Below are 25,887 nucleotides of genomic sequence, written 5' to 3'. Positions count from 1 at the left end.
GAGCTCTCAGGCTACTTGGGGAGACAGAGGTGAGGACCAGAGCTCAGGTGCTGGTCCTATCACAGTTTTCCTCTGTGATCCTGGGACCCCCCCAGAGACGCCCTCCTCCAAAGAGCTCTGCTGACATCGGGGGAACTGGGTGTGTCCTGCTCCTGGTAAAAGAGCCCCCTCGTTTCTGTCCTTCTCACAGCCGCTGTTTGGAATCTGGTCCCTGATCTCGCCTCCCTCCTCTGTGGAGGAGGTGAGTACAGACAGGCCTGTACTTATTACAGGCTTGCACTCATTCATCGGGTAGCGGCCTTGAGACAGGCCTCCTGCGCCGGGCAACACCCGCTCCTCTTGTGGGCACACGTAGCCAGGTTGCCTTCGCCTCGCTGGGGTGCTACACCTGACTGAGCCCGGGCGGGGCTGGGGGAGAAAGCGAAGGCCACGCCCTGCAGGCTCCTCTGCAGACCCCCCAGGCATGGTTCTCACTCTTTCCTTGACCATCCTCTATGCGGGTCTGCTTCCCCCGCACCCCTGGCCCCGTTCTGGATCCCCTCACGCAGCCACTACGCTCACTTGTTTCCTGGGCCCCATCCACACTGAGCTCTTGCTCTCTCGGGCCGGGCTCTGGCCTTTCCCCACATGCTGCCGGGAGGCTTTCTGCCAAGCGGAGTCTGAGCAGGGAGGCTCCTGGTGCTCAAGGGGTCAGGACGTGAGTCAGATGCTGGGGGTGGATCTGGATAGTAGCCAAGCCACTCTCTGGCTGTGTGAACCTGGACAAACCCTGTAGCCCCTCTGAGCCCCCATGTCCTCATCTGGAAAATGGGGATGATGTCTGCCTTTGAGCCACGAGGGAAGCCTGTCTTACAGGTCAGTATGATGATTAAATGGGGGTCAAGAGAGTAAGATGGCTTTACAAACTGCTAAGTGCTGTTTGTGTCCAGAGAGTTTTTCCTGTGGAAGGAGAAAGCATGCCTCACATGAACTAGAAGACCAGGGCCTGGCTTTGTTTAGACTTGGGGGTTGGGGTGGGGTAGAGATGGAAGTAGAGGGTGAACCCCAGGGGTAGCCCTGGTCATGCATCTCTGGCCTCCTTGCTTCTCCTGGGACACCTGAGCCCTGAGCACCTCCCGCCTCGGGGCCTCTGGACTGGCGGAGCCCACATCTAGATCAAGCGCCAGCCTCCAAGATGCCCAAGTGGATGGTTTTCTCACTTCTTCAGGTGTCTGCTTGGATCCATCTTCTCAGAGAGGTTTCCCTGATCACCTTTCCAAAATAGCATCCTTCTACCATGGATCCGGTAGCCTTATTTCCTTTCCCTCAAAGCACTAACCACAACCTACCATTACATGTCTAATTGTCCATCTGTTTCTGTCTGTTCCCTCCATTAGAATATAAGCTCCATGAGGACAGGGATGTCAACCCTCATACTCTCTATTTAATACCCAGAGGCCAGGGACATTGTGGAAACCCCATAAATATTGGTTAAGTGAGTGAATGTATCAATGAATATTATGGGTCCATCAGTAAATGAACAAAGTGATTGTGTCCAAGGTTTCCCACTTCTGAGTCCTGAGCCCTTACATGGATGCAGTTCCCCTGGGCAGTGCAGAAAAGCTCCGAGGAACCATACCCAAGGTGGCCACGCTCCAGAGGGTCGGCGTCCACGGCAAGCCGTGGCCCAGCTCCCTCTCTGGCCCTGAGCCTGCCTGCAGGTGCCACTCCTGAACCAGCGAGAACCTGAGCAGCAGTACCGGGCAGGCGTGGGAGCTCCAGCTGCGTCTGCCGCAGCCGCGGGGTGCGGAGGGGCCTCCACGGAGCTTCTGCCCAGGACCAGCTGAGGACTGTCCCTGCCTGGGATACACCTTGGGCCTTGACCTGAGGCCAGCAGGACTCTGGGTGGCGGGTGGGGTGGGAGAAGGGAAGTGGGGTCACATGTTGCTTGAGGAAAAAGGCCCTGGATTGGCCCTGACCTCCCTCCCACTGAGTTGCTAGTGAGCTCAGGGAAGCTCACTCCCCTCAGGGCCTCTTGTTACTAAAGTGAGAGGAGAACGCAGTGACTACTGTGCCATTGCTGACTTTCTGGAAGCGGCCAAAAGCCATAGCCTGAAGCCTGCCCATAGCTTCTCCTTCCACAGAGTTCCATCAAACACCTATTCTGTACGTACTAGGCTCTGAGGGAGGCTTTGTGTCTACAAAGACAGATGAAAAATACTGCCTGTTCCCTGAAGCATTAGTATACACTGGCAAATGAGGGAAACAAGCTACAAAAGAGGGTGTCGTTATTTCTGTGTATATCTCTTGTGGGTGTGTGCATAACAGATCTACTACAACAACAACCACATTGAATAGAAAACCAGAAAGATATATACTAATCTAACAGCTGTTTGAGTGGTGATGGTATTTCCTTTTAACTCTGGGCTTTTCTACCCTAGATGTTTTTGTATTGCACTTTATGCTGGGAAAGACTGAAGGCAAAAGGAAAAGAGGAAGGCAGAGTATGAGATGGTTGGAGAGCATCGCCGATTCAGTGGAGATGAACTTGGGCAAACTCTGGGAGACAGTGAGGGACAGGGAGGCCTGGCATCCATGGGGTTGCAAAGAGTCAGACACAACTTAACGACTGAACAACGACTTTTGAAATTAAAAATCAATAGAATGGAAGGGGGAGGGATAAATTAGGAGGATGGTATTAACAGATTCACATTGCTACATACAAAATAGTTAAACAGTAAGGACCTACTGTATGGCACAGGGAATTATATTCAATATCTTATAATAACCTATAATGGAAAAGTATCTGAAAAAGAAAAACAATCACTTTGCTGAACACCTGAATCATTGTAAATCAACTATACTTCAATTTTTTAAAATAATAATAATAATTAATAGCAATGTTTAACCTCTAATGAGCGCTTGCTGTCTGCCAGGCATTCTTCTAAGAGCCTCGCACAATTAACTAATTTAATCTTCGTAACAACCTTATGAAACGGGTCCTATTGTTATCCCAATGTGAGGAGCCAGAGAACAGAGAGGTTAAATAACTCTCCGGGTCACCCAGCTCATAGGTAGTGAAGCCAGGATTCAAGTCTCTACCTCGGGGATCTGCACCTTTACACCTGTGCCACACAGCCCCAGGTAAGCAGCAGGTGCGACCCTGATGGAAAGCACTTCCCTGTGGGGGAGGGAGGTCAGGCAGAGCAGGGGCGGCATGGGGCTCTGGGTGCTGAGGTTCCGGGGGAAGCCCTCTTACTGCAGTGGACAAGAACGTGGAGGCTGCGTGCACAGGATGAAACAGACCTCTGGGTAAAGGAGGCACGCAGACAGAGGCCTGAAGGTGGGAACGGTCTGGGGCCATCCAAGGAAAGGCAGGACCCGAAGGTGAAGGTGTGGGGCCTTGTGTTTGGAGGAAGAAGGTGAGCCACAGAGCCCAGATACAGAGGGGTTTGACTGAAGGAAGAGGCTGGGCTTTGTCCTGGGGCAATGGGGAGCCATGTCTTCCCAGCAAGGAGACACGGGTCAGATGGGGTTTAAGGATCCCTCCGGGGGAAACTCCTTCCTTTCTCTCTCCATCCTCTGCTCCTTTCTTTCCCCCCTCTTTCAACATGGGTGCAGGGGGTCCAGGAGCCTTCTCACTCAACAGGCTTTCGTACCGCCCAGGCCATGTTCCAGGCCCTGCCCTGGGAAGATCCAAAAAGGACTAAGATTGAATTCCCCTACTCCCTTAGTGATCTTATAACAGGCTATCAGACCAATATTAGGCCACAAGGCAGTCCTTAAAGAGATGTCTAAAACCCACTACCCCACTGGCCTACCTATGAAACCCTTGTGCATTCTTCAAGATCTAGGACAAACATCACCTCCTCTGAGAAGGCTTCCCAGAGAACAGCTTCTCACACAGATTCCTCCATCTCTCCTCTGGGACCCTCCACTCCTGGCAGTCTGCCCCCACTGCTCACCCTTGACTGGAGGTCCTCTGGGCCCTGACCATGGGTGAGCCCCCTCCAGATCTCAGGGCCCAGCATGGGTTTGGGCCATGGTTGGCATCCCCAGAGCCCACTGACCTCCCTACCTCTTGTCCATCTTGCTCCAAACTTCCATGCTGCAGCCAGAGTGAACTTTCTAAAACACAAATTGGGTGACGTGACTCCTTGCTGGAACCCTTTTCACAGCTCCCCAGGCCCGGGATGTGCCCTGCCTTGTTCTCCAGCCCCATTTCCCTGGACCACTTCCCTCTCTCCATCACACTGACTCCGTCCCCCAGGTGTGCTCCTTCTTCATCCGTGAGGCTCTCCTGCTTTCCACCTCTTACTTCTCTCTGAAGCCTAAGCCCTCCGTTTTCCACAAGGTGCCTTCTGCCCCAGGAAGGTGACCTCCTCCTTCCGTGAGGATCTAGAGGAAGTGTCAACTCACACCCACTCTCCATGCACCTTTCTGCTTTCACGAGACAAATCTGTGCTGAATGTGTGCTGCGCGCCAGGCCCTGTGCAGGTCACATCACATCTTCCAAACCACCCTGGGAGGCGGGGTTCTCTGCACCTGGCCCTTCCCTAACATTCCAGCCTCGCTGATTGCTGCTCCTTGTGTCCACGGGCACGACCCTGCCATTTCTGCCCTCTCTGCCCTTTGCATGGAGTTTACTCCTCAGCAAAATGCGGTCTGAGTCTCCCTCCTTGGGTTTGCTGAGTTGTTAACGGTCGTAGCAGTGATGGTAATAATAACACAGAGCACTGGGCACACTCAACCCAAGGCTGCACACACATCGACTCCTTCGCCAGCCCCACTGTGGGCCAGTCAGAGTGGCCAGGGACATCTCAGCATCAGGTCTGTCCCCAGGAAGCCCCCAGTGACCGTGGGCATCGCTGACCACATCCGGCCAGTGATGTGTGGAGGTGTGTGAGACAAGAATATGCCAGGCACGTTCTGGGGCGGCATGCAGACGAGCCTGGCTGGAGCTCAGGGCCTGTGTTTAATAAAAGATTAATGAAATTGTCAAATTGACCTTGTCAGTGTCTGCTCAATCCAATTATGTGGATGTGGCCCCTGTGAATGGGGTTAAAACGGGAGCACACGTGAAACAGACAGCGCTGCCCGGGAAACCCGGTGGGACAGTCACTCCTGCAGCCCAGCCTGCCACCCCGAGCCCCACCTGGGACCCCCTGGCCACCTTCAGGGCACCGTGTCCCCTTATTTTGGAGGAACAGCAGCTGAGCATCCCTCCTCCACCAGATGAGGGTGTTGGCACTCTTGGCAGAAACTCATACTCTCTGCGCCACGATGCGCCAGGCATGAATCACATGGTGAGGAGTCCTTGAGAAGGCCTTGGTCTGCTGGATGGGACAGACATGGAAACAAATACAATTCACCAAACGTGAGAGTGCCCCGAGAGACGGCAACCCAGGGGAGGCACACTTAGATGGACCTGGCCCTCGATGAGTTTCCTGGGAAAGATGTCACCTAAGGAGAGAAGTGGTCCAGGACCTCACCCAGAAGAGACAGATGGAGAGAGTGCGAGAAGGGAGAACCGTCCTCAGGGGACAGTCAGGCATCAGCCAGGAGGGCCCTGGAGGAGCAAAGCAGCTGGGTCAGTGGGGACTGGACCGGCAGAAGGGAAGCAGAGAGCAGTTCAGGGTGCCTGGAGAGGACGGCATGGTGGGTCACCATACAAGGGGAATGAGGCTCTTCTCTGGGGCCAGAGCTTCCCAAGGAATGAGCCCCAAGTGTCCCCCATATGCAGGGATGCTCAGTCCTGTCTGGAAGAGTCCCACAGAGCCTGGCTGGAGGGATCAACTTCAAGGCTCTGAGGGAGACCCTGAGGAAGATTCCGGGCACAGAGTGCGTGCAGCACCTGGCCCTGCACCTGGGCCTTCCTGCCATCCTCCCTGTCGTCTGGGGGTGCTGAGTCCTTCCAACTGAATGGCCCTTCTCACTGAGCAGCCTTGCATCCCTTTAACAACTAGATCATCACTATAATGCTACAAAACAGACAGTATCATTATTCCTATCTTACAGCTGATGAAACTGAGGTTTAGGGGGACCAAATGCCCCCACCCAAGCCTTGTTCACAATGAGGCAAGACTCATGTCTATTTATCCGAACTAAAATCCTATGCTCATTCTATTACAACCTGGTCACCTTTGAGGGCTTTGCTGTCAAAGGTCTGTATAGTCAAAGCTATGGTTTTGCCAGTAGTCACGTACAGATGTGAGAGTTGGACCATAAAGGAGGTTGAGTGCCAAAGAACTGATGCTTTCACATTGTGGTGCTGGAGAAGGCTCTTGAGAGTCCTCTGGACTGCAAGGAGATCAAACCAGTCGATCCTAAAGGAAATCAACGCTGAATATTCATTGGAAGGACTGATGCTGAAGCTCAAACTCCAATACTTTAGCCACCTGATGCAAAGAGCTGACTCATTGGAAAAGACCCTGTTGGGAGGGATTGAGGGCTAAAGGAGAAGGGAATGACAGAGGATGAGGTGGTTGGAAGACATCACCACCTCAGTGGACATGAGTTTGAGCAAACTCTGGGAGATGGTGAAGGACAGGGAAGCCTGGCATGCTGCAGTCCATGGGGTTGCAAAGAGTCGGACACAATCTAGTGACTGGACAACAACCTCTGAGGGAATGCAAGATGAAGGCTGGACAGCTGGCATGAGCAGTCAGGAGAGACAGCAGATTCTGGGTGGCTCCTCACTAGATAGCCATTACTTGTCTTACTTCATCAGAGGACAATCCTGCCAGCTGCATTTCTAGGGCTCAACAAGGCCCCCAGATGTGAGACCCACATTTGGATGGTGCTTCTCAACAACGTGACTCATGTTCAGCTACAGATTCCTATAGGAACAAGTATTTCTCTGTGTCCCTATCATAGTGCCCATGGGAGGGCAAACCCCTACTCCCCTCCCAGTGAAGGACATCACCACCCACCTGCTCAGATAAGCCAGAAACAGGGAAGTCATCACCCAGTCTGTCTCTTCCCATCCCCCTCCCTTCCTACCAGCAAATCACAGTGGCTTAACCCTGCGTGTATACATATCCATTCTGTCCTGCCCTGTCCACTCCTTCGTTCCTAGAACCCCTGCTTTGCTCTCCACAGTTCTTGCAGGGACCATCCACTCAGCCTCTTCACTGTTTCCCAAGTCCAGTCTCAGCCTATCCCACTCATCATCTATCATTCCACCAGAGTGGTCTCTCTGACACACCACTCTGACCATGTCACTCCTGGGCTCAACACCCTTCAATGACTCCCTGTTGCCATGTGAAAGCAAAATCTGCATGCCTGTTAAGCAGGCATGTGAGGCCTGCAGGCCTGGAGTCTCTGGCCCCCCCCATTACCCCACAGGATTGTTTCTCAGCAGGCCCCACTCAGACCCCCCACTTCAGACCCCAAGCTCGACCTCTTGTGTTGCTGATAAACCGCCAAGCCTTTTCAGTCCCTCATTTATTTAACCCCCCCTCCACTTCTCCAACTTTGAGCCTCTATTATATGAGAAGTCCTCTTTTAGTCATTGTTCTCATGACATTTCATTTGAGGACAACATTCAGACAATACACCAGGATAGGAGAAATATAAGGTAGCGTGCCCAGGGTGGGATGCCATGTTCCTGTTCTAGTCGGTGGTGGAGGAGAGCACTTCTAATGAGGGAGATGGAGGCAAAGACCTGGAGAGTCTGGTGTTGGCCCTGTGGATGTCTGTGGGGAGATGGATCCAGGACCCCAGACCTTAGCTCCCCCATTCTCCCTGTTTGTGACATCCTAGGCTCCTCCTGGGGCCCACCTGAGGATCAGCTCAGCCGTCACCTCCTCTAAGACACCAAGGGTGATCAACCAGCCCTTCTTCCAAGCCCCTACAGTGCCCCACCTGGCTTCAGGCCCAGCTCTGCAGCACTGCTGCGCTCTGGTTTTCTCTCTACTCATCCCCCTACTCATTCATTCATCCGTTCATTCATTTCTTGAATGAAAACTGCTTGACTAGCCCCCAGGAGCCAGTCCCTGTGCTGGAACATGGAGTGCATCTGTCACTCCCCTATCCCATTGCCCAGGAGCTCCTGGGAGGCAGAGAGGCGCCCTGCTGCCCCACCTCACTGTCCCCGCGAGGGCACAGCACCTGGTGAGTACTTGCTGAGTGAACCAACATTTCAGATCATTTTATTGGAACACTTCAGAGTAAATTTGGAGACAGGCATTCCCCTACTCAAGAGTAATTTAATAACTGCAAATGGCTTAACACAGTGGGGAGGTAAAAAGAAGGTGTGCATGTCCCTTATTGCTACAGGTAAAATAAATGGCATTTTTAATAAAGTGCCCCCAAACAGCATATAGAATATGGCCTCATGATGAAATAAATATCGGCTGAAATTATGCATTGCAAAGCATACTTTTTCTGGTCTTTCAGTTATTAAATTTAATCACTTTTGAGCTGTGGCCCTACGCTTCTTCCTAGAGGCAGGCACACTTTTGATTAAAATGTGGGCCCCAGAGCACTTTCACGGGGGAAGGCTGAGCTACGTCCCCAGAGGAGCTGCACTGGAGCACGCGAGCGGAATGACGGGGCCAAGGCAAGCGCCACAATTTGCTTCTCTCTTGATGGACGTATTTATCCCCAGACAGAGTATATGCAGTCACGTCGTATGGAAATCTCACAATTAAGGCAAAGTCTAATTAGAGACTGCATATTCAAAATACAAAGGGACCTCTGAATGGCAGCCACTCTAGTCGGCTCTGAAACGTGATTATCTCACCCTACTCCCTGCGCTTCAGCCACTAGTCGACTGGACTACGGGAGGGGGCGGTGGGTGCAACTTGCTGCCCTAATGGATTTTCTGGGGACAGCTCTGCCTTCACAGCCCATGGGGACACCTAGGTCCTTGGAGAGGAGCACAGGTTTGGGGATCTACCAGACTGGGATTTGAAATTGACTCTGCCCATGATTGGGCTCCCCTGGTGGCTCAGATGGTAGAGAATCTGCCTGCAATGCAGGAGACCTGGATTCAATCCCTGGGTTGGGAAGATCCCCTGGAGAAGGGAATGGCTACCCACTCCTATACTCTTGCCTGGAGAATTATGGACAGAGGAGCCTGGTGAGCTACTGCTCATAAGGGTCGCAAAGAGTCAGATACAACTGAGTGGCTAATACTTTCACTTCACTTTCTGCCCATGATTACCGCTCCAGCCTCAGCATCCTTGTCTTCCTAATGGGTGTGGTGACAAGATCTCATGGGGTCATGGAAGGATCAAGTAAAGGTCTTGTGGGGATGGAGTTCCAGGAGGTCGTTCACCAGCTTGGGTCACACACACAGCCTTTGCCCCAGACCTGTCCATGCAGGTGAGAGGATGCTATGCCTGGGACCAGAGTGGGGAGCCTAGAGGGTGGAGATGGTCTTTTACTACTACATCCTTCACCTTCACCCTTCATCTACTGGACCCAAGACAGGCTTCCACACCTTTCTCTCCTTAAGTACCCGATGCTGCTCTGAACAATCAATTTTATGTGTCCACAGAGGGTGGACACAGAGGGTGTCACACTAGGGGTGAGCTGTTTCCTCTCATTCCAAACAGTCCTCTAAGCACAGGCGGCCTGTGGATCAGGGATAAGGCACTGTTAGCAAGGCTGGTTAAATCCAGAGTTCTGGCCTGGGGTCAGCTATGCTCCTTGGGGTCAAGAGATGAATTAGAAACTGTCCCTGCCCTCAAAGAAGTCACAGTCTACTCAGGAAGACAGACAGGAAAAGAGCACAGAAGTGTGTGACATCAATTTACATTCCGACAACATCTTACAGTTCAAAATGCCTTTGAGGGCTTCCCTGGCAGCCCAGTGGTTAAGAATCTGCCTGCCAAAGAAGGAGACACCGGGCTCAATCCCTGGTCAGGGGAGATTTCACATGCTGTGGGGCAACTATGCCCAGGTACCACAGCTACTGAGGCTGCGTGCCTAGAGCCCATGCTCCACCAAAGAAGCTACTGCAGTGAGACGCCTGAGCACCGCAGCTAGAGGGTGTAGCTCGTGTAGCAACGAAGACCCAGTACAGCTAATAAATAAATAACTTAATTAATTAACTAGAGAAAATGCCTTCAGTTGACCCCTTGTTTAATCTTCCCATGAGTCTGTGGAGGGGAGTTAATGCCAAGCCCCAGAGGACTCTAAGTGTCAGGCCAGATCTACACTCCAGGTACACAATGTGTGACACAAACCCCACTCCCATTACCCTCCCAGAAGAAATGTGTGGAACTTTTATTACTTTCTGCTCTTTTCTTTGGATGTCTTATTTGTTTGGTTGTTTTAAATAGTTAAGATGTTTCAGAAGCATGTTTTGCACTCTTTCCCATCCCCCACTGCCCTGATATGCTGAGCTGTATTTTTCCTGTCCAAGTTTTCAGACTATGCCTGCACACTCGTCTGTCCCTAAAAAGCCTACAGCATCATTTTGCATTGTTTAGGGTATTACATACATAACCTCAAACTCTTAAGTTCCATTCCACCACTTGCTTTTTTGACTGCACATTATGCTTTTGAGATTTATATATGTGATCCATAGAGAACTGGTTCATTTTTTGCTATATGGCATTTTACTCTAATAAGAAAATCAGTGTATATGTATGTGGGGTGTGTGTGTGTACACACATGTGCGTGCATGTGTGCATACACATGTGCATAATTAACCTGTTGTTGGACATTGGTTTCCACTCCTTCTACCATCCCATATTGCTTTAAAAGGAAGCCTTGCATATGAAGGTGAACCTTGAACATGGCTAGCCTCGGACCTGGGGAGGAGGAACACTCCTCTTGGCCACACGGTGCAGGGTCTGTCACCCAGCTGGCTCCATCAGTGCTGATTACTGGAAGGCATGGAGGCTGTGATGAAAGAACAGTGAACTTGGCTTCAGAAGGACCTGGATTTGAATCTTGATCCTCTACCTTACTAGCTCTGTGATCCTGTGCAAAAATTTTAACCTCTCTGGGCTGCAATGTCCTTATCAGGAGAAATAAAGAGTAACACCAAATCCCTAATATTCTTGTTGTAATGATGAGTTACATGAAGTCTTCAGTGTGTATCCTAACATACAGGAGGAGCTCAAGAACACTAATGGAAAGATCCCTGATCCCAGGCAGAGGGGAGAGGCATTGGTGGGCTACTGTCAGCTTCCTTCTCACTCTGAATAAGGAGGTCAAGGTCAAACGCTCAATCTTAAAGATCCCTGATCCCAGGCAGAGGGGAGAGGCATTGGTGGGCTACTGTCAGCTTCCTTCTCACTCTGAATAAGGAAGTCGAGGTCAAATGCTCAATATTAAAGATCCCTGATCCCAGGCAGAGGGGAGAGGCATTGGTGGGCTACTGTCAGCTTCCTTCTCATTCTGAATAAGGAAGTCGAGGTCAAATGCTCAATCTTAAGAACAAAAGAAAAATGAAAAAGAATGAAAGAGAAAGAAGGAAAACAAGCCATCTTAAAGTCATAATTTGAAACCCAGGAAGCTACCTTCAAATCTGGCTGGGTTTCTTTTCCATCTGTGCTTTTGACTGGCTGACACTGGAAATCTGGAGAGGGTGTACTTGGTTTGGGACCAGACTCCCTATAGGGCAGCCCCAATCCTACAAAGGCCACCTGTCCTCCCGGGCCCCATGGGAAGCAGCACCAGGCTGGGCTATAAAGGGTTAAATCTCTTTCTCCCTTAAGAGACTTGAGCCAATGAGGTTTTCTGCATAAATGGCCTATAACCATCTCCCAAAGCTCCTTAGCTCAGAAAAGTGCACGAGTCAGCAAAATGAAAATAATTTAAAGGGCCACTGGGAAGAAGAACTCCAGCCTCCCTCCTGCCCACACTGATAATCTCTCAGTAATGGTTCACATTTTTCACACTCAGGGCCAGGAATTCCCCCCAGTTTTGGGAAGGGATGTATCCCAGGCTGAGATTTGCTGCCTCACGGGAGGGAGGGGAAAGGGGAACAGAAGGACGTCAGGGACCTACCTCTCCACTGGGAGCACTTCGTGTTTCCAAGCCCTGCCTTGCCATCACGATGCTGCGAGGCCATGGCAGCTTCACAGGCTGGTGGAGCAGGCACAGTCATGCATGCTTTATAACTAAGGACACTAAGGCTCACAGAAAGGAAGTGCCAGGCCCACCCACAGCATAGGCGAGTGAGATGCTCTTGACTGAGTGCATAGTCCTCTTTGCTTTTATTATGCAGAGAGGGAGGGCAGCACCTGTCAGTGAGCACCTACTATGCGCTTACCATGTCTGCAGCATTCTATGCAGCAGCCCTAAAATGCTGTCATTCTTTTTCCATACCTGATAAATCTGAGGACCAGGAGGTCAAGTACCATGGTCAAGGTCATGCCCCTGAGAAGCTGTGGAGGGAAGCTCCAAACCTGTAACCTCGTTTCATACCCACACCATTTCCTTGGCACCAAGGAAGTGTTTAGAGACGATCTGACATGAGACAAATACAGGCCTGCAATCTGCACCTGTCTCTGGACACCTCTCATCTCCCCCCTCTCCTGGAGGGAGGTCTGCCACCTCTCCGTCAGCTGAGTCTCCACCAGGGCCTGCATAGAGTGGGTCCAGGGCACAGAGGTGCATAAAGACCCAGAAGCCCTGGGCACTCCCCGTGGATGGCTGCAGGGTGCTGCTCACAGCCTGGCTCCCACTTGGCAATGCCAACACTTCAGGAGGAAGGAGAGTGGGCACCCTCCCCTCACCATCTCTCACCTGGGTTATTCCACAAACACCCTCTCTCTCCCTCCACCTCAGTCACCACACTGCGGCCAGCAGGATTCCTCAGCAGCTGAACTTGGTCCCCAGAGCCCAGCACCTCAGCCTGGGACCAAGGCCCTGCCAGGATCCCAACCCTGCCCACCTTGCCAGGAGGCTCCCTCAATACCAACCTCATCTCCACTCCTTCAAACGGCTGCCTTCTTCCACCTCTTGCCCTTTGTTCACATTACATGGTGCTCAGTATGAGTCAGCTACTGTTTTAAGTCCTTTATAGCAATACACTTAATGCTTCTAGGAACTGGAATTTCCATTTTACAGAGGAGGGAATGGAAAATCAAACCAATTAAATAACTTGCCCAAGGTGACAGAGCTCAGTGGAAGATCCCTGAGTCAGACCCAAGCAGTGTGAGGTCAGATTCCTTAGACCTGTCCTCTGCCAAATCCTTTCCTCCTTTCTTGACCTGATGACAGTCTATCCCAGGGGAACAAGACCAGGATGGTCTCATAACACCCTCTGAAGGGCTTTTTTCATCCCTCAAGTTCTTAAACCCTCAGGCAGAAAGAAGTTCTCTGGTTTCTGTTTTCCCACAGCTGTTGACATCAGGAGCCGGGATTCTAGGCAGCACTTCATTTCATCAGCAGCGGACTCTGTGCCGGGCCTGGGACCCAGAGATGAACACAGAGTGGTCCTCGGGGGCCTCACCAGGAGAAAGACAGATGCACAATGACAAGGAGAAAGACGGATGCACAATGACAATGCAGGCTGACAAGACCAACAGTGGGCATGAGAGGGTGCCACGGAGCAGGGGAAGGCGGCCCCACCCCGGCCAGAGAGGGAGCGCTGAAGACTTCCTGGAGGAAGAAGGAGGTGGTCATGGACCAGAGGCAACTGGGAAGGTTCACACGGAAGAAACAGCTTGTGTCCACGAGTGGTCTAAGTTAACACATATCATGGTCCCTAGGACACCAGGCATTGGAGCCACTCCTGCTTCCTTGCCAGTCCCGGCTCCTCCTGGTCACAGCTGTGCCATCTTGGGTCAGTTACTCAACCTCTGTAAGCCAGTTTCCTCATCTGTGAAATGCAGGTGGCCATCATATCTGCTTCACAAGGTTGTGTGAGAAATTGAGCATCATAGTAAGTGCTCAATAAATACTAGTTAATTAAACAAATATTGTCCATATCTATATCTCCTGCAACTAGCATACAGTAAGGGCTCCACAAAGGGGTATAGAGATAAATTTACACAGTCCGACCTTCAGTTTGCTGACAGTCTCAGGGAAAGAGACAACTAAACAGACATTACAATGCAATGCTCTGAGTGTTAAGATGCTGGGAAGGCTGGGACTGGGAGATAAGGAAGAGAGGAGATTTGGAAGACTATGGAAGGAAAGGAGTCCTTCTAGGAAGTGGTGGGAAAATGTCCTTAGAGGAAATATGTGAACTGAGTCTTCAAGCCAGGGGAGGATAGGTTTACCATAGTTAATGACCCAGGCACGAATGAATGCCCATCTTGAAATAAAAGTGAGGCTCCAGGGAGACAGGACAGATTTAATGCCCCACACTTCTCACTCCTTAGATACCTCCATTTCTGGGCAGGGGCTTCCCTGGTGGCTCAGGCAGTAAAGAATCTGCTGCAATGCAGGAGACCGGGGTTCAGTCCCTGGGTTGGGAAGATCCCCTGGAGAAGGGAATGGCTACCCACTCCAGTATTCTTGTCTGGAGAATTCCATGGACAGAGGAGCCTGGTGGGCTACAGTCCCTGCGGCCACAAAGAGTCAGACATGACTGAACGACTAACACTTTCACTTCACTTTCAATCCCATGGCAGGGGTCCTGGGCAGGGGTCCTGGGCAGGACTTCCGACCCAGTGCTGCTCTCAGCTTCTCCATGAAGCTTCCCTAGGCACATCACTTCTTCCTGCCACATACCCAATCTGCCTCCCCCGGTCTACTTTTTCCTTTTTTCAAGGCACTTATCACCTTCTACATTCTCTTACTTACTAAGTTTACTGTTAATCTTTCTACCCATCTCATTCCACTCCCACTAGAGTTTAAGTTTTTCTGTGTTTGTTTTCACTGACATATCAGTGACTGACACTTAGTAGATATTCAGATATTTGTAAAATGACTAGATGATTCCATAATTACTCATGGGGGAACTTCTGGATATAGATGTTGGTGAGGTTAGAATATTGACTCTCTCTTCCAATTAGCTAAAGAAATGGAAACATGACCAAATCCTTGGGTACCAGATCACATATAGCCAAAAGAGTGCATTCTGGGATGGTGGAAAGGGTTTGGAGCCACAGTTGAGATGTGACTTCCTGGTTGGATCCAATCAGCAATGCCTCTTGGAGTGCTGGGCAAAGACTAGATACTCAACATGTTTAAGATGAATGAGGCGAGAGATGGACTGACAGAAAAATCATTTCCTCACGGCCATTCTCATCCTTAAGGTATAAACTCAACTATTACATCTCAGATGTCTTCCCTGATTACATGTAGGTAGAAGCGCCCTAGTTATGAGAATAATCCATCTCAGAGAAGGTGATCAGTGAGGAAAAGTGGGGTCTTTAGTGGAGGACCCCATGGTTCTTTTCTTTTCATTGATCTAAACATTATTATTGATAACTTGGTGAAGATACAAAAGATTATATTTATATACTATAAAACTGGGAGGAAGAATAAAACATAAAATGAAATTCCTTAAGAATCTCAAACACGCCAACATATGTATTGACAATTCACATAGGAAGAAGTTGATAAGTACTTTTGTATAGGAAGCGAATTTCCCAAACTTCTTTAAAAATTCCAAGCAGTGGTGAAGTTGTGAGAAATTGACACATACATGTCCACCTTGCTTGAGATGTGGCTTAGTCTTTCGGAGAGCAATAGAACAAACGTAGATATAACAACAACATAGAAAAGACTGTGAAAAGGTTCTTGCCCTTTAACCTAATTAGCTCACTCCTGGAAATTTAAGAAACAAACAACTATAAATGATCATGACAGCATCATCTCTAATAGTAAGAAACGAGAGACAACAAAATGTACAGCGAAGAGATAGGGAGGTAATTGTAGGCCAGTGGCTGGAAGGGTATTAAAATGGTAGCTACACACACCAGGCAGCAGAAGGGGAAATGTCTGCCATATGATGTTAAATGAACAAGGCAGGATCCTGGGAGGCTGGCTGCCTGCCATGAGCAAAGAGGTGCTTCCTTGGACAGACAGGAGGGGCGCCTAGCAGTGAATGCACAGTTGGACTAGGTTTTGGGGATTATGGCTGCATTTTTTGGCTTTGGCTTTCCTTAAATTTTGTTTTGTATTTTAAACACAAATGGAAAAGAAGATCTCAACCAGCTGGAATGTTGGGCCAAAACCAATAAGATGAAATGGAACTGGGATGCATGCAAGATCCTGTATTTCATTTCGGAAATATATTTAAGAACACATGATTGAGGTGAGGAGGGTATACATAGCTGCTAAGCTGAAGAAGGGAAGAAAAAAAAGGAACAAAAAGAACCACATTTACTGCAGCCCAGAACTGGGAGAGTGAGGGCTGTAGGTTTGGCACGGTATTGTTATTGTTACCGAAACGACTGAACAACAGATAAGGCGACTGGGGCTATCGCTAAAGGTGCTAATTCAAGGTTAGGACACACTAATAGAGACATGCCATTCAGGAGCCAGAAATGACAACTGGCTCCTGGTTAGTACTGGGCAGACCCTTTCCAGAGCATCTAGTCCTGAATCCCAGGTTTAGCGGCACATCTGTAAGAGAGCAATCAGGATGGATCGAATTCTTAGGATTAGGGAACTAAGAGACACTGTGCCTAGGTGCATCACTCACATTTTCTTATATAGCTCTACCTACAACCCCGTGAAACAGGTATCATGGAACACAGCCTTGTCTAACTCAGTGAAACTATGAGCCATGCCATGTGGGGCCACCCAAGACAGGCGGGTCATGGTGGAGAATTCTGACAAAATGTGGTGCACTGGAGAAGGAAATGGCAAACCACTTCAGTATTCTTGTCTTGAAAATCCCATGAAGAGTATAAAAAGGCAAACAGATAGGACACTGAAAGATGAATTCCCCAGGTCGACAGGGGCCCAAAATGCTATCGGAGATCAGTGAAGAAACAACTGCAGAAAGAATAAAGAGATGAAGCCAAAGCAAAAACAACACCCAGTTGTGGATGTGACTGGTGATGGAAGTAAAGTCCGATGCTGTTAAAAACAATACTGCATAGGAACCTGGAATGTTAGGTCCATGAATCAAGGCAAATTTGAAGTGGTCAAACAGGAGATGGCAAGAATGAACTTTGACATTTAGGAATCAGTGAACTAAAATGGACTGGAATGGTTGAATTTAACTCAGATTTCCATTATATCTACTACTGTGGGCAAGAATCCCTTAGAAGAAATGGAGTAGCCATCACAGTCAACAAAAGAGTCCGAAATGCAGTACTTGGATGCAATCTCAAAAATGACAGAATGATCTCTGTTCGTTTCCAAGGCAAACCATTCATTATCATTCAATATCACAGTAATCCGAGTCTATGCTCTGACCAAAAATGCTGAAGAAGCTGAAGTTGAATGGTTCTGTGAAGACCTACAAGACCTTCTAGAACTAACACCCCCCAAAAGATGTCCTTTTCATTATAGGGGACTGGTATGCAAAAGTAGGAAGTCAAGAAATACCTGGAGTAACACGCAAATTTGGTCTTGGGCTACAGAATGAAGTAGGGCAAAGTCTAATAGAGTTTTCCCAAGAGAACACACTGGCCATAGCAAATACCCTCTTCCAACAACACAAGAGAAGACTCTACACATGGACATGACCAGATGGTCAATACTGAAATCAGATTGATTATATTCTTTGCAATCAAAGATGGAGAAGCTATATACAGTCAGCAAAAACAAGACCAGGAGCGGACTGTGGCTCATATTGTGAACTCCTTATTGCCAAATTGAGACTTAAATTGAAGAAAGTAGGGAAAATCACTAGACCATTCAGGTATGACCTAAATCAAATAATTACGATTATACAGTGGAAGTGAGAAGTAGATTCAAGGGATTAGATTTGATAGACAGAGAGCCTGTTGAACTATGGATAGAGGTTCATGACACTGTACAGGAGGCGGGGATCAAGACCATCCCCAAGAAAAAGAAATGGAAAAAGACAAAATGGTTGTCTGAGCAGGCCTTACAAATAGCTGAGAAAAGAAGAGAAGAAAAAGGCAAAGGAGAAAAGGAAATATATACCCATTTGAATGCAGAGTTCCAAAGAATAGCAAGGAGAGATAAGAAAGCCTTCCTCAGTGATCAGTGCAAAGAAATAGAGGAGAACAATAGAATGGGAAAGACTAGAGATCTCTTCAAGAAAATTAGAGATACCAAGGGAACATTTCATGCAAAAATGGGCACAATAAAGGACAGAAATGGTATGAACCTAACAGAAGATATTAAGAAGAGGTGGCAAGAATACACAGAACTATACAAAAAAGATCTTCATGACCCAGATAACCATGATGGTGTGATAATTCACCTAGAATCAGACATCCTGGAATGTGAAGTCAAGTGGGCCTTAGGAAGCATCACGACGAACAAAGCTAGTGGAGGTGATGGAATTCCAGTTGAGCTATTTCAAATTCTAAAAGATGATGATGTGAAGGTGCTGCACTCAATATGTCAGCAAATTTGGAAAACTCAGCAGTGGCCACAGGACTGGAAAAGGTCAGTTTTCATTCCAATCCCAAAGAAAGGCAATGCCAAAGAATGTTCAAACGACCACACAGTTGCACCCATCTCACATGCTAGCAAAGTAATGCTCAAAATTCTCCAAGCCAGACTTCAACAGTATGTGAACTGTGAACTTCCAGATGTTCAAACTGGATTTAGAAAAGGCAGAGGAACCAAAGATCAAATTGCCAATATCCACTGGATCATTGAAAAAGAAAGAGAGTTCCAGAAATAATATCTACTTCTGCTTTATTGACTATGCCAAAGTCTTTGACTGTGTGGATCACAACAAACTGTGGAAAATTCTTCAAGAGATGGGAATGCCAGACCACCTGACCTACCTCTTGAGAGATCTGCATGCAGGTCAGGAAGCAACAGTTAGAACAGGTCATTGAACAACAGACTGGTTCCAAACTGGAAAAGGAATACGCCAAGGCTGTATATTGTCACCTTGTTTATTTAACTTATATGCAGAGTACATCATTCGAAATGTTGGGCTGGATGAAACACAAGCTGGAATCAAGATTGCTGGGAGAAATATCAATAACCTCAGATAGGCAGATAACACCACCCTTATGGCAGAAAGCGAAGAAGAGCTAAAAAGCCTCTTGCTGAAAGTGAGAGGAGAGGGAAAAGTTGGCTTAAAGCTCAACATTCAGAAAACTAAGATCATGGCATCTGGTCCCATCACTTCATGGCAAATAGATGGGGAAACAATGGAAACAGTGACAAACTTTATTTTCTTGGGCTCCAAAATCACTGCAGATGGTGACTGCACCATGAAATTAAAGGATGCTTGCTCCTTGGAAGAAAAGCTATGACCAATCTAGACAGCATATTAAAAAGCAGAGACATTACTTTGCCAACAAAGGTGCATCTAGTCAAAGCTATGGTTTTTTCAGTAGTCATGTATGGATGTGAGAGTTGGACTATAAACAAAGCTGAGCACTGAGGAACTGATGCTTTTGAGCTGTGGTGTTGGAGAAGACTCTTGAGAGTCCCTTGGACTGCAAGGAGATCCAACCAGTCCATCCTAAAGGAAATCAGTCCTGAATATTCATTGGAAGGATTGATGGTGAAACTAAAACTCCAATGCTTTGGCCATCTGATTTGAAGAACTGACACATTGGAAAAGACTCTGATCTGGGATAGATTGAAGAGAGGAGGAGAGGGGGACGACGGAGGGTGAGGCATTTGGATGGTGCCATGGACTCAATGGATATGAGTTTGAGTAAACTCTGGGAGTTAGTGATGGACAGGGAGGCCTGGCGTGCTGCAGTCCATGGGATCGCAAAGAGTCAGACATGACTCAGTGACTGAACTGACTGAACTGAGACAGGTATCATAGTCTCATTTTTAATATGAGAAAACTAAAGCTAAGGGAGATTGAGAACTTTTTCAATGTCACATACTCATAAGTAGCAGTCAAGATTTTAACATAGGGCTATCTAAGTCCAGAGTGTTAACTCTTTTTTTTTTTTTTTTAATTCTTTGATTTCCGGGCATCACTTTTATTTTGACAATGATTACCATGCCTGCATTTTATTCTGGTATTCTTTTTTAAAAAATCTTTTGGCTACACTTCACAGCATGTGGGATCTTAGTTCCCTGACCAGGGATTGAACCCACATCTTCTGCATTGGCAGCACAGAGTTTTAACCACTGGACTGCCAGAGAAATCCCCAGAGTCATCACTATTTCCCGTGCAACCTTCCCTAGGTGGGAAATGGCAGAATGGAATTTGAGCTATTTATTAGTCCAAGAAGAAACAAGATTGCCTCCTTCAACTCTGCAGAGGGTTATGAACAGAAGCATTCTGTGTGACTTCAGAGGAGAGAATTTGAGTGGCCTCAAAAGTTTCAGTCAAGTAGATTTTTAGCTAAGCAGAAAAACTTCTTAGTGAAGGCAATAATTGGATGGACTCTTTGGTAGGAAGATGAATTCTCCATGCCTGGAGGAATTCCAGCACAGTGGAAAGGCATTTGCTTTCAGTAAAGAGGAGATCTGGATGGAGGACCTTGACGTTCACTTTTGACCCTTAGGTTCCATGAGCCTATGAAGCTGCTTGGCAGAAACTGATTCATCCCTTCAATAGAAGTGATGAAAAGATCTGTTGATATGTCTATTTGCAGATATAAAAGTAAAAATATGCCCAAGGTAAACAAACACATTGATCCAGAGAAAACTATATACAGAAAATGAAATGAATTCTGCTGGAAATTCTTACAAGTTAAGCTTTCAGTTTGTATAAACAAGAAACCAAATTCTGGAAAGATGTGCAGACTCAGAAATAACCAAAGGAATTAGAATGAGGTACCAATTTTCACTGTTAGGTTGGCAAAATAATTTAAAACATGGTCATGCCCACTATATGTATCAAGAATGATAGAATTTGTTATTTCTTTTGACCCAGGTAAAATGAACCTAAGAAAATGACAAAAAGTATAAAGGGGAAATCTAGGCAAACAAAAATCTTCATAGATGTTTTATTTATAATCAACCTAAAAATTCAAGGAAGGGCAATGGGCTGCCTAGTGGCAGGGTGGAGGCTGAGGTGGGCAAATAAAGCTGGAAGGTGGACTGTGAGCCTAGTTGCCCAGCACAGGAAAAAGCCCATGAGTACTGAGCACTGTGGGATGAGATCAGGATGTCTGGAGGGCCAAAGGCAGGTTTTAAAGCCAAGGTCACCGTGTAAGAGGTCAGAGCAGGTCAGAGACAGGATAGGCACACACACAGGTGAGGACTGAAGGGGTGTGATGAGAGGAAGACCAACATTAACACTGGTGGCCATTCATCCGCTCTCGCTGGGGTACCTTAATTACATCCTCAGTGCTTCTAACAACCCCCAAACTAGATACTACTTTCTATAGTTTACAGATGAAGCCAGTGTTCAGAAAGCTGTAGGAACTCGTCTCAAGTGAGGTACCAGGTGTTAGAGTTGGGCCTGACCTCAGATGCATTGAACTTCTAAACTTAAGCACAATCCATCACTGCACTGGGTCCAAGTATGCAGAAAGGCCTTCTGTGGACTGGCAGCTCTGTGGGTTGGCCCCACAGCTGGCCAGGTGGTTTACCCAGCTGTTGCTTGATGTCCATTCACTGGGTGGATGTCCGAACTGATGCTTATACATTTCATGGAGCAGCAGGGAAATATGTTAAACAGAAAGGGAAGGATATAAACTTGATCATATGCTACGACCACAGGTGTGTAAAATACACATTTATGCTCTTGAACAAAGGACTAGAAGAAATACATCACAATGCTTGCATCTGTGCAATTTGGAATGTTTCTCCTATTTTCCCAAAGATTTCTATATATTTATTTTTTCATAATTTCCAAAAAAAGTCATAATTTAGAAATGCATCTAAGGAACCCATGGGCACAGAACAGTCATTAATATTGCTATTTACCTCATCTAGAAAGTAAAAATAAGCCACACCTTTCTGTTTGGTCTGGCAACAGAGACCCTGTGGCTGGGGCTTCTGAAGACAGGGCCCAAACCTCATCAATTCAGGCTCTGCCAACTCAGGATTGACTGTTCTGTCCTCCACGCTCACTGGCCTGTCAGAGGAAGCAAAAAGAAGACTCTAAGGGTAAAAGCAAGGGGAAATCATTGACACCTACACTGAAAGTCACCTTCTGCATCATGTCCACAGCATTTGGTGAGCATGGAAGCGAAACTTTGGACAAAGTTTGCAGGCAGATCCTCAGCTATTTAAGAGGAAATTTATTCTCAGTTTCAAATATTGCCAGGCACTTTAGAAGGCACGTGTCTTTTTACTTAGGAAATATTCTTGCTCCTTTGTTAAAGTAGGACTTCTAATGAGTCTACTAGACTGGTGTTATTCAAAAATGGCCTGGTGTATGGTGTGCATGTTCAGTCATATCCAACTCTTTGCGACCTCCTGGACTGTAGCCAGCTAGGCTCCTCTATCCATGGGATTTCCCAGGCAAGAATACTGGAGTGGGCTGCCATTTCCTACCCAGGGAATGTTCCCAACCCAGGGACAGAACCCGTATCTCCTGCATTGGCAGGTGGATTCTTTACCACTGAGCCACTGGGGCAGATATTGGCAGTAGTGTTAAAATACATGTTTCCAGTTCTATCCCAGATCTACTGAATCCAGCTTTCTAAACCAAAGACCAGGAATCTGTATTTTAAGTTCCTCAGCAAATTCCTAAGACAGGCCAAGTTTGGGAAACTCCCTGCTACACGAAATGATCTTGAGCTTTGTGTATATACTTGAACGTAATGAAACTGTAGATCCTCATGAATGGTGCTATCATTTCCCATCTCTACAAATGGCTTGAATTAATGAGACCAATTTCCATTAATTGGTTACTGATGTTGGGACTCTCCTAAACATGCTTTGAGATTACATGGCTAGAGTCTCAGCCCAGACCATAATATTCCACTCAGCTTTCAGTGGAAGTAAAAGGGAAGATTTTGCCCAGATCTGGATTCTGACTCAGCTCCACTGCTGACAAGTCTGAGACCCTAGCCAAAAAGTTATTTAATCTTTTCTGAGCCCATTTCCTCTTTTGTATGAATATAAGAACAGTGGCCTTGCCCTCATATGAGTCACAGTGCATCAGGTATACAATAGGTGCCCAAAAAGTCTCAGTCTAACTAGTGTATAAAAACACCTGCCCCACTCATCCAGATTCCTCATCAGAAACAGCTCTTAAGTCCTTTCTTGTCACATCCATGTCTGATTTTATTCTGCCTTACAAGCTAAGGATCAATAACATCTGCATGGCTCTTTGAGCTCATTTACCAGATATTAGCCTGCTCCTTTTCCAGATAGTACCCAGATTACTTTCCACAACAGTGCTGAGTTAGGAATTGTTACCTCCACTTTAGAAGAAACAAGCTCCAGAAAGGTCAAGTGACCTTCTGAAAAGTGGTAAAGTCACGATGTGAACTCAGACCCCACAGTCCCTCACAACCCTGTTCTGTCCCTGATGTATAAGCTGGTGACCCCATGGGCATTATCTAAAGCACTTCCACGTCACAGCATTTTAAACATGTATTTCCATGACTCTCGCCACACTCTCAATCTAAAAGTACCTTTAAGCAGGTATCATATCATATTAGTCTGTGTAGGGAAATGCATGGAGCCTCTCAGGGTTTGTCATGCTGAGGGAGGAAAGGGGATAAACTCAAATACGATGTATGCTTTTCCCCAGACTCTCATGCATTCCACACTACTAATGCCCAAGCTGCCCCCGCTGTTTAAATGAACACATCTTAATAACAAGAATTTATTGATTTCTACTAAGTGTCACAAACTCTGCTTACTTAATCAATTAATTTATACTAAACAGTTAGAAAAGTCCTGGCACATATTAAGTATGTTATTGTTGTTGTTATTATTTAATTATCCACATAGCCTGCATGGTATGCATTATTTTCCTCATTGTACTGGCAAGGACTTTGAGAAATTAAGTGTCCAAGATCACATTGCTAGTCTGTGGAGAGCTGGGAAAACACCATACACAGAAATTCACTTATACAACCTATTAGCAAGCATATAATATTTCATATCAGAGATAATTATTTTATGTACTAAAATAAAACTTCTCATAAAAGTAGCCACATCCACTATTCACCCTAATGACCCTGAGTTTTTGCTTATAGACCACCAATGATCTAATGGCTTAGTGGATAAAGCATTAGAGAAACCAGATGCCAAGTTTTCCAGCCAATGCTTAAAAGTCAATAACCAGAAATGACTGCCAGTATTTATTGAGCGGTATACATACACACACACACGTGTGTGTGCATGTGTATATATATGTGTGTGTGTGCACATGTGTATTGCTCAGTTGTGTCCGACTCTTTGCAACCCCATGGACTAGATACATTCCACGGAATTCTCCAGGCCAAAATAGTGGAGTGGGTAGCCACTCACGTCTCCAGGGGATCCTCCCAGGGATCGAACCCAGGTCTCCCACATTGCAGGCAGATTCTTTACATGCTGAGCCACCAGGAAGGCCGATGCTGACTTCAGAGGAACAGGCATTACAGAAAGGAAGTGAAAATCAACAGGAAGATCAAATGTGGTTTGCTTGATTGTGCACCAGGCACTTTAGAGACGCAGGTACTGAAAGAGATACAAATTATGCAACTTGAAAGATCACTTGATGAATCGACACCAGGTGATGTTGCCTCCAACTTCCTGAAGGTAACCCTGAACCACATCTAATATCACCACCCCCTCACACTCTTCTACAGATTGACTCAAATTATCAGGGAAGCTGAGCCTCAGATCACATTGATGGAGAGGTGACTGGACCTAGATCTGTCCCCTGAGGTAAGAGAAAGTAATCTGCTTCAAGAAAGCCCTTCAAATCTGCAGACAGCAGTTACATCCATTATGAGTTTTCTTTCCTTCAGCCTGAATGTTCTGCCCCTCAAAGGACACTGGTCACATCCACTGTACACTTAATATCCATCCTTAAATAAATGAGGATAAAGATTGTCTACAGCAAAGAATTAATGAAGCTTTATTATAGAACAAAATAGAGGAACAAAGATAGAAGTCCTTGAATGGTAAAAATATCAGCTCAAATTCTTGGCCGAGTGATAGGCAACTCAGAGTCACTTCATCCCCTTCCAAAAGGACAGGATTTTCACCATCCCCAGAACAACTCTGGTGCCAGGTTGCTGCCTGAATCTCAGCAAATCCATCTGCCATCTTTGGAGTGAGAAGTCCAAGTTCAGAACAGGCCGGCTGACCCCAGAACCCTCCTGGCTCCTGGCCCGTACACCACCATGCATGGTGGGGTCTGATCTGGACAACACCATCGCCCGCAAATCACACGCCAAGCAAGGAAAACGAGAAGGCTTTATGAAAAATCCAAAGTTTATTGCAAATTGTATTTTGCTTCCCTTCGTTCTTCATTTTTACAGGATTTATTGATATCCATGATTTTTTCACAGATGTACTTGTTGACTTTGGAGAGTCTCTGTGCAATTTCAGTTTCATCCACAGTTTCTTGTGCTATTCTGTCGTACAAACACTCTAGACAGGGAAAAGAAACAAGAAGGCCAAGGATTAATGGTGCATTCAAGTACATATCTTTACGGGAGAGAAAGGAAAATGTGCCTCCTGACATACTTCCAAAGTACCAATTCACATAGCTGGCACGGTTGCCTTTTAAAATTTTCAACACAAAATGTACTGAGAAAAGAGATCTACACTGTAAATTTACACTTTAAAAATAAAGATACAACGCCCATGTGCCCAGCCCCTGCTTAATGGGGTCCCTCTGAAGCTCCAAGACACTCCTCCCCCATCCTACCCTCTCCTCGTCCTCACCAGAGGTAACTGCTCTCCTGAATTTCTTTTTCTTTTCATGTTAACACATACGCACACATCTTTATGCAGATAGTGATTGCAGCCATGAAATTAAAAGACACTTGCTCCTTGGAAGAAAAG

General features: G+C 47.1%; 2 protein-coding genes across 8 annotated transcripts in view; both read right to left on the bottom strand.

Moving 5' to 3' along the window:
* Positions 1–25,887, bottom strand: part of AGBL4 (AGBL carboxypeptidase 4) — a 1,425,416-nt gene that overhangs the window by 191,431 nt on the left and 1,208,098 nt on the right. The window lies entirely within an intron of this gene.
* Positions 24,937–25,887, bottom strand: part of BEND5 (BEN domain containing 5) — a 48,808-nt gene continuing 47,857 nt past the window's right edge. For all 4 annotated transcript variants that reach the window (XM_020876885.2, XM_070468188.1, XM_070468190.1 and 1 more), the window contains one exon: positions 24,937–25,470. In XM_020876885.2, coding sequence (XP_020732544.1) covers positions 25,313–25,470 — 158 coding nt within the window. In that variant the 3' untranslated portion in view covers positions 24,937–25,312. The remainder of the gene's footprint in view (positions 25,471–25,887) is intronic.

The sequence above is a fragment of the Odocoileus virginianus genome, chromosome 5, assembly GCF_023699985.2.
Source record: "Odocoileus virginianus isolate 20LAN1187 ecotype Illinois chromosome 5, Ovbor_1.2, whole genome shotgun sequence".
Taxonomy (NCBI): domain Eukaryota; kingdom Metazoa; phylum Chordata; class Mammalia; order Artiodactyla; family Cervidae; genus Odocoileus; species Odocoileus virginianus.
This window is presented reverse-complemented; position numbering and strand designations above follow the sequence as displayed.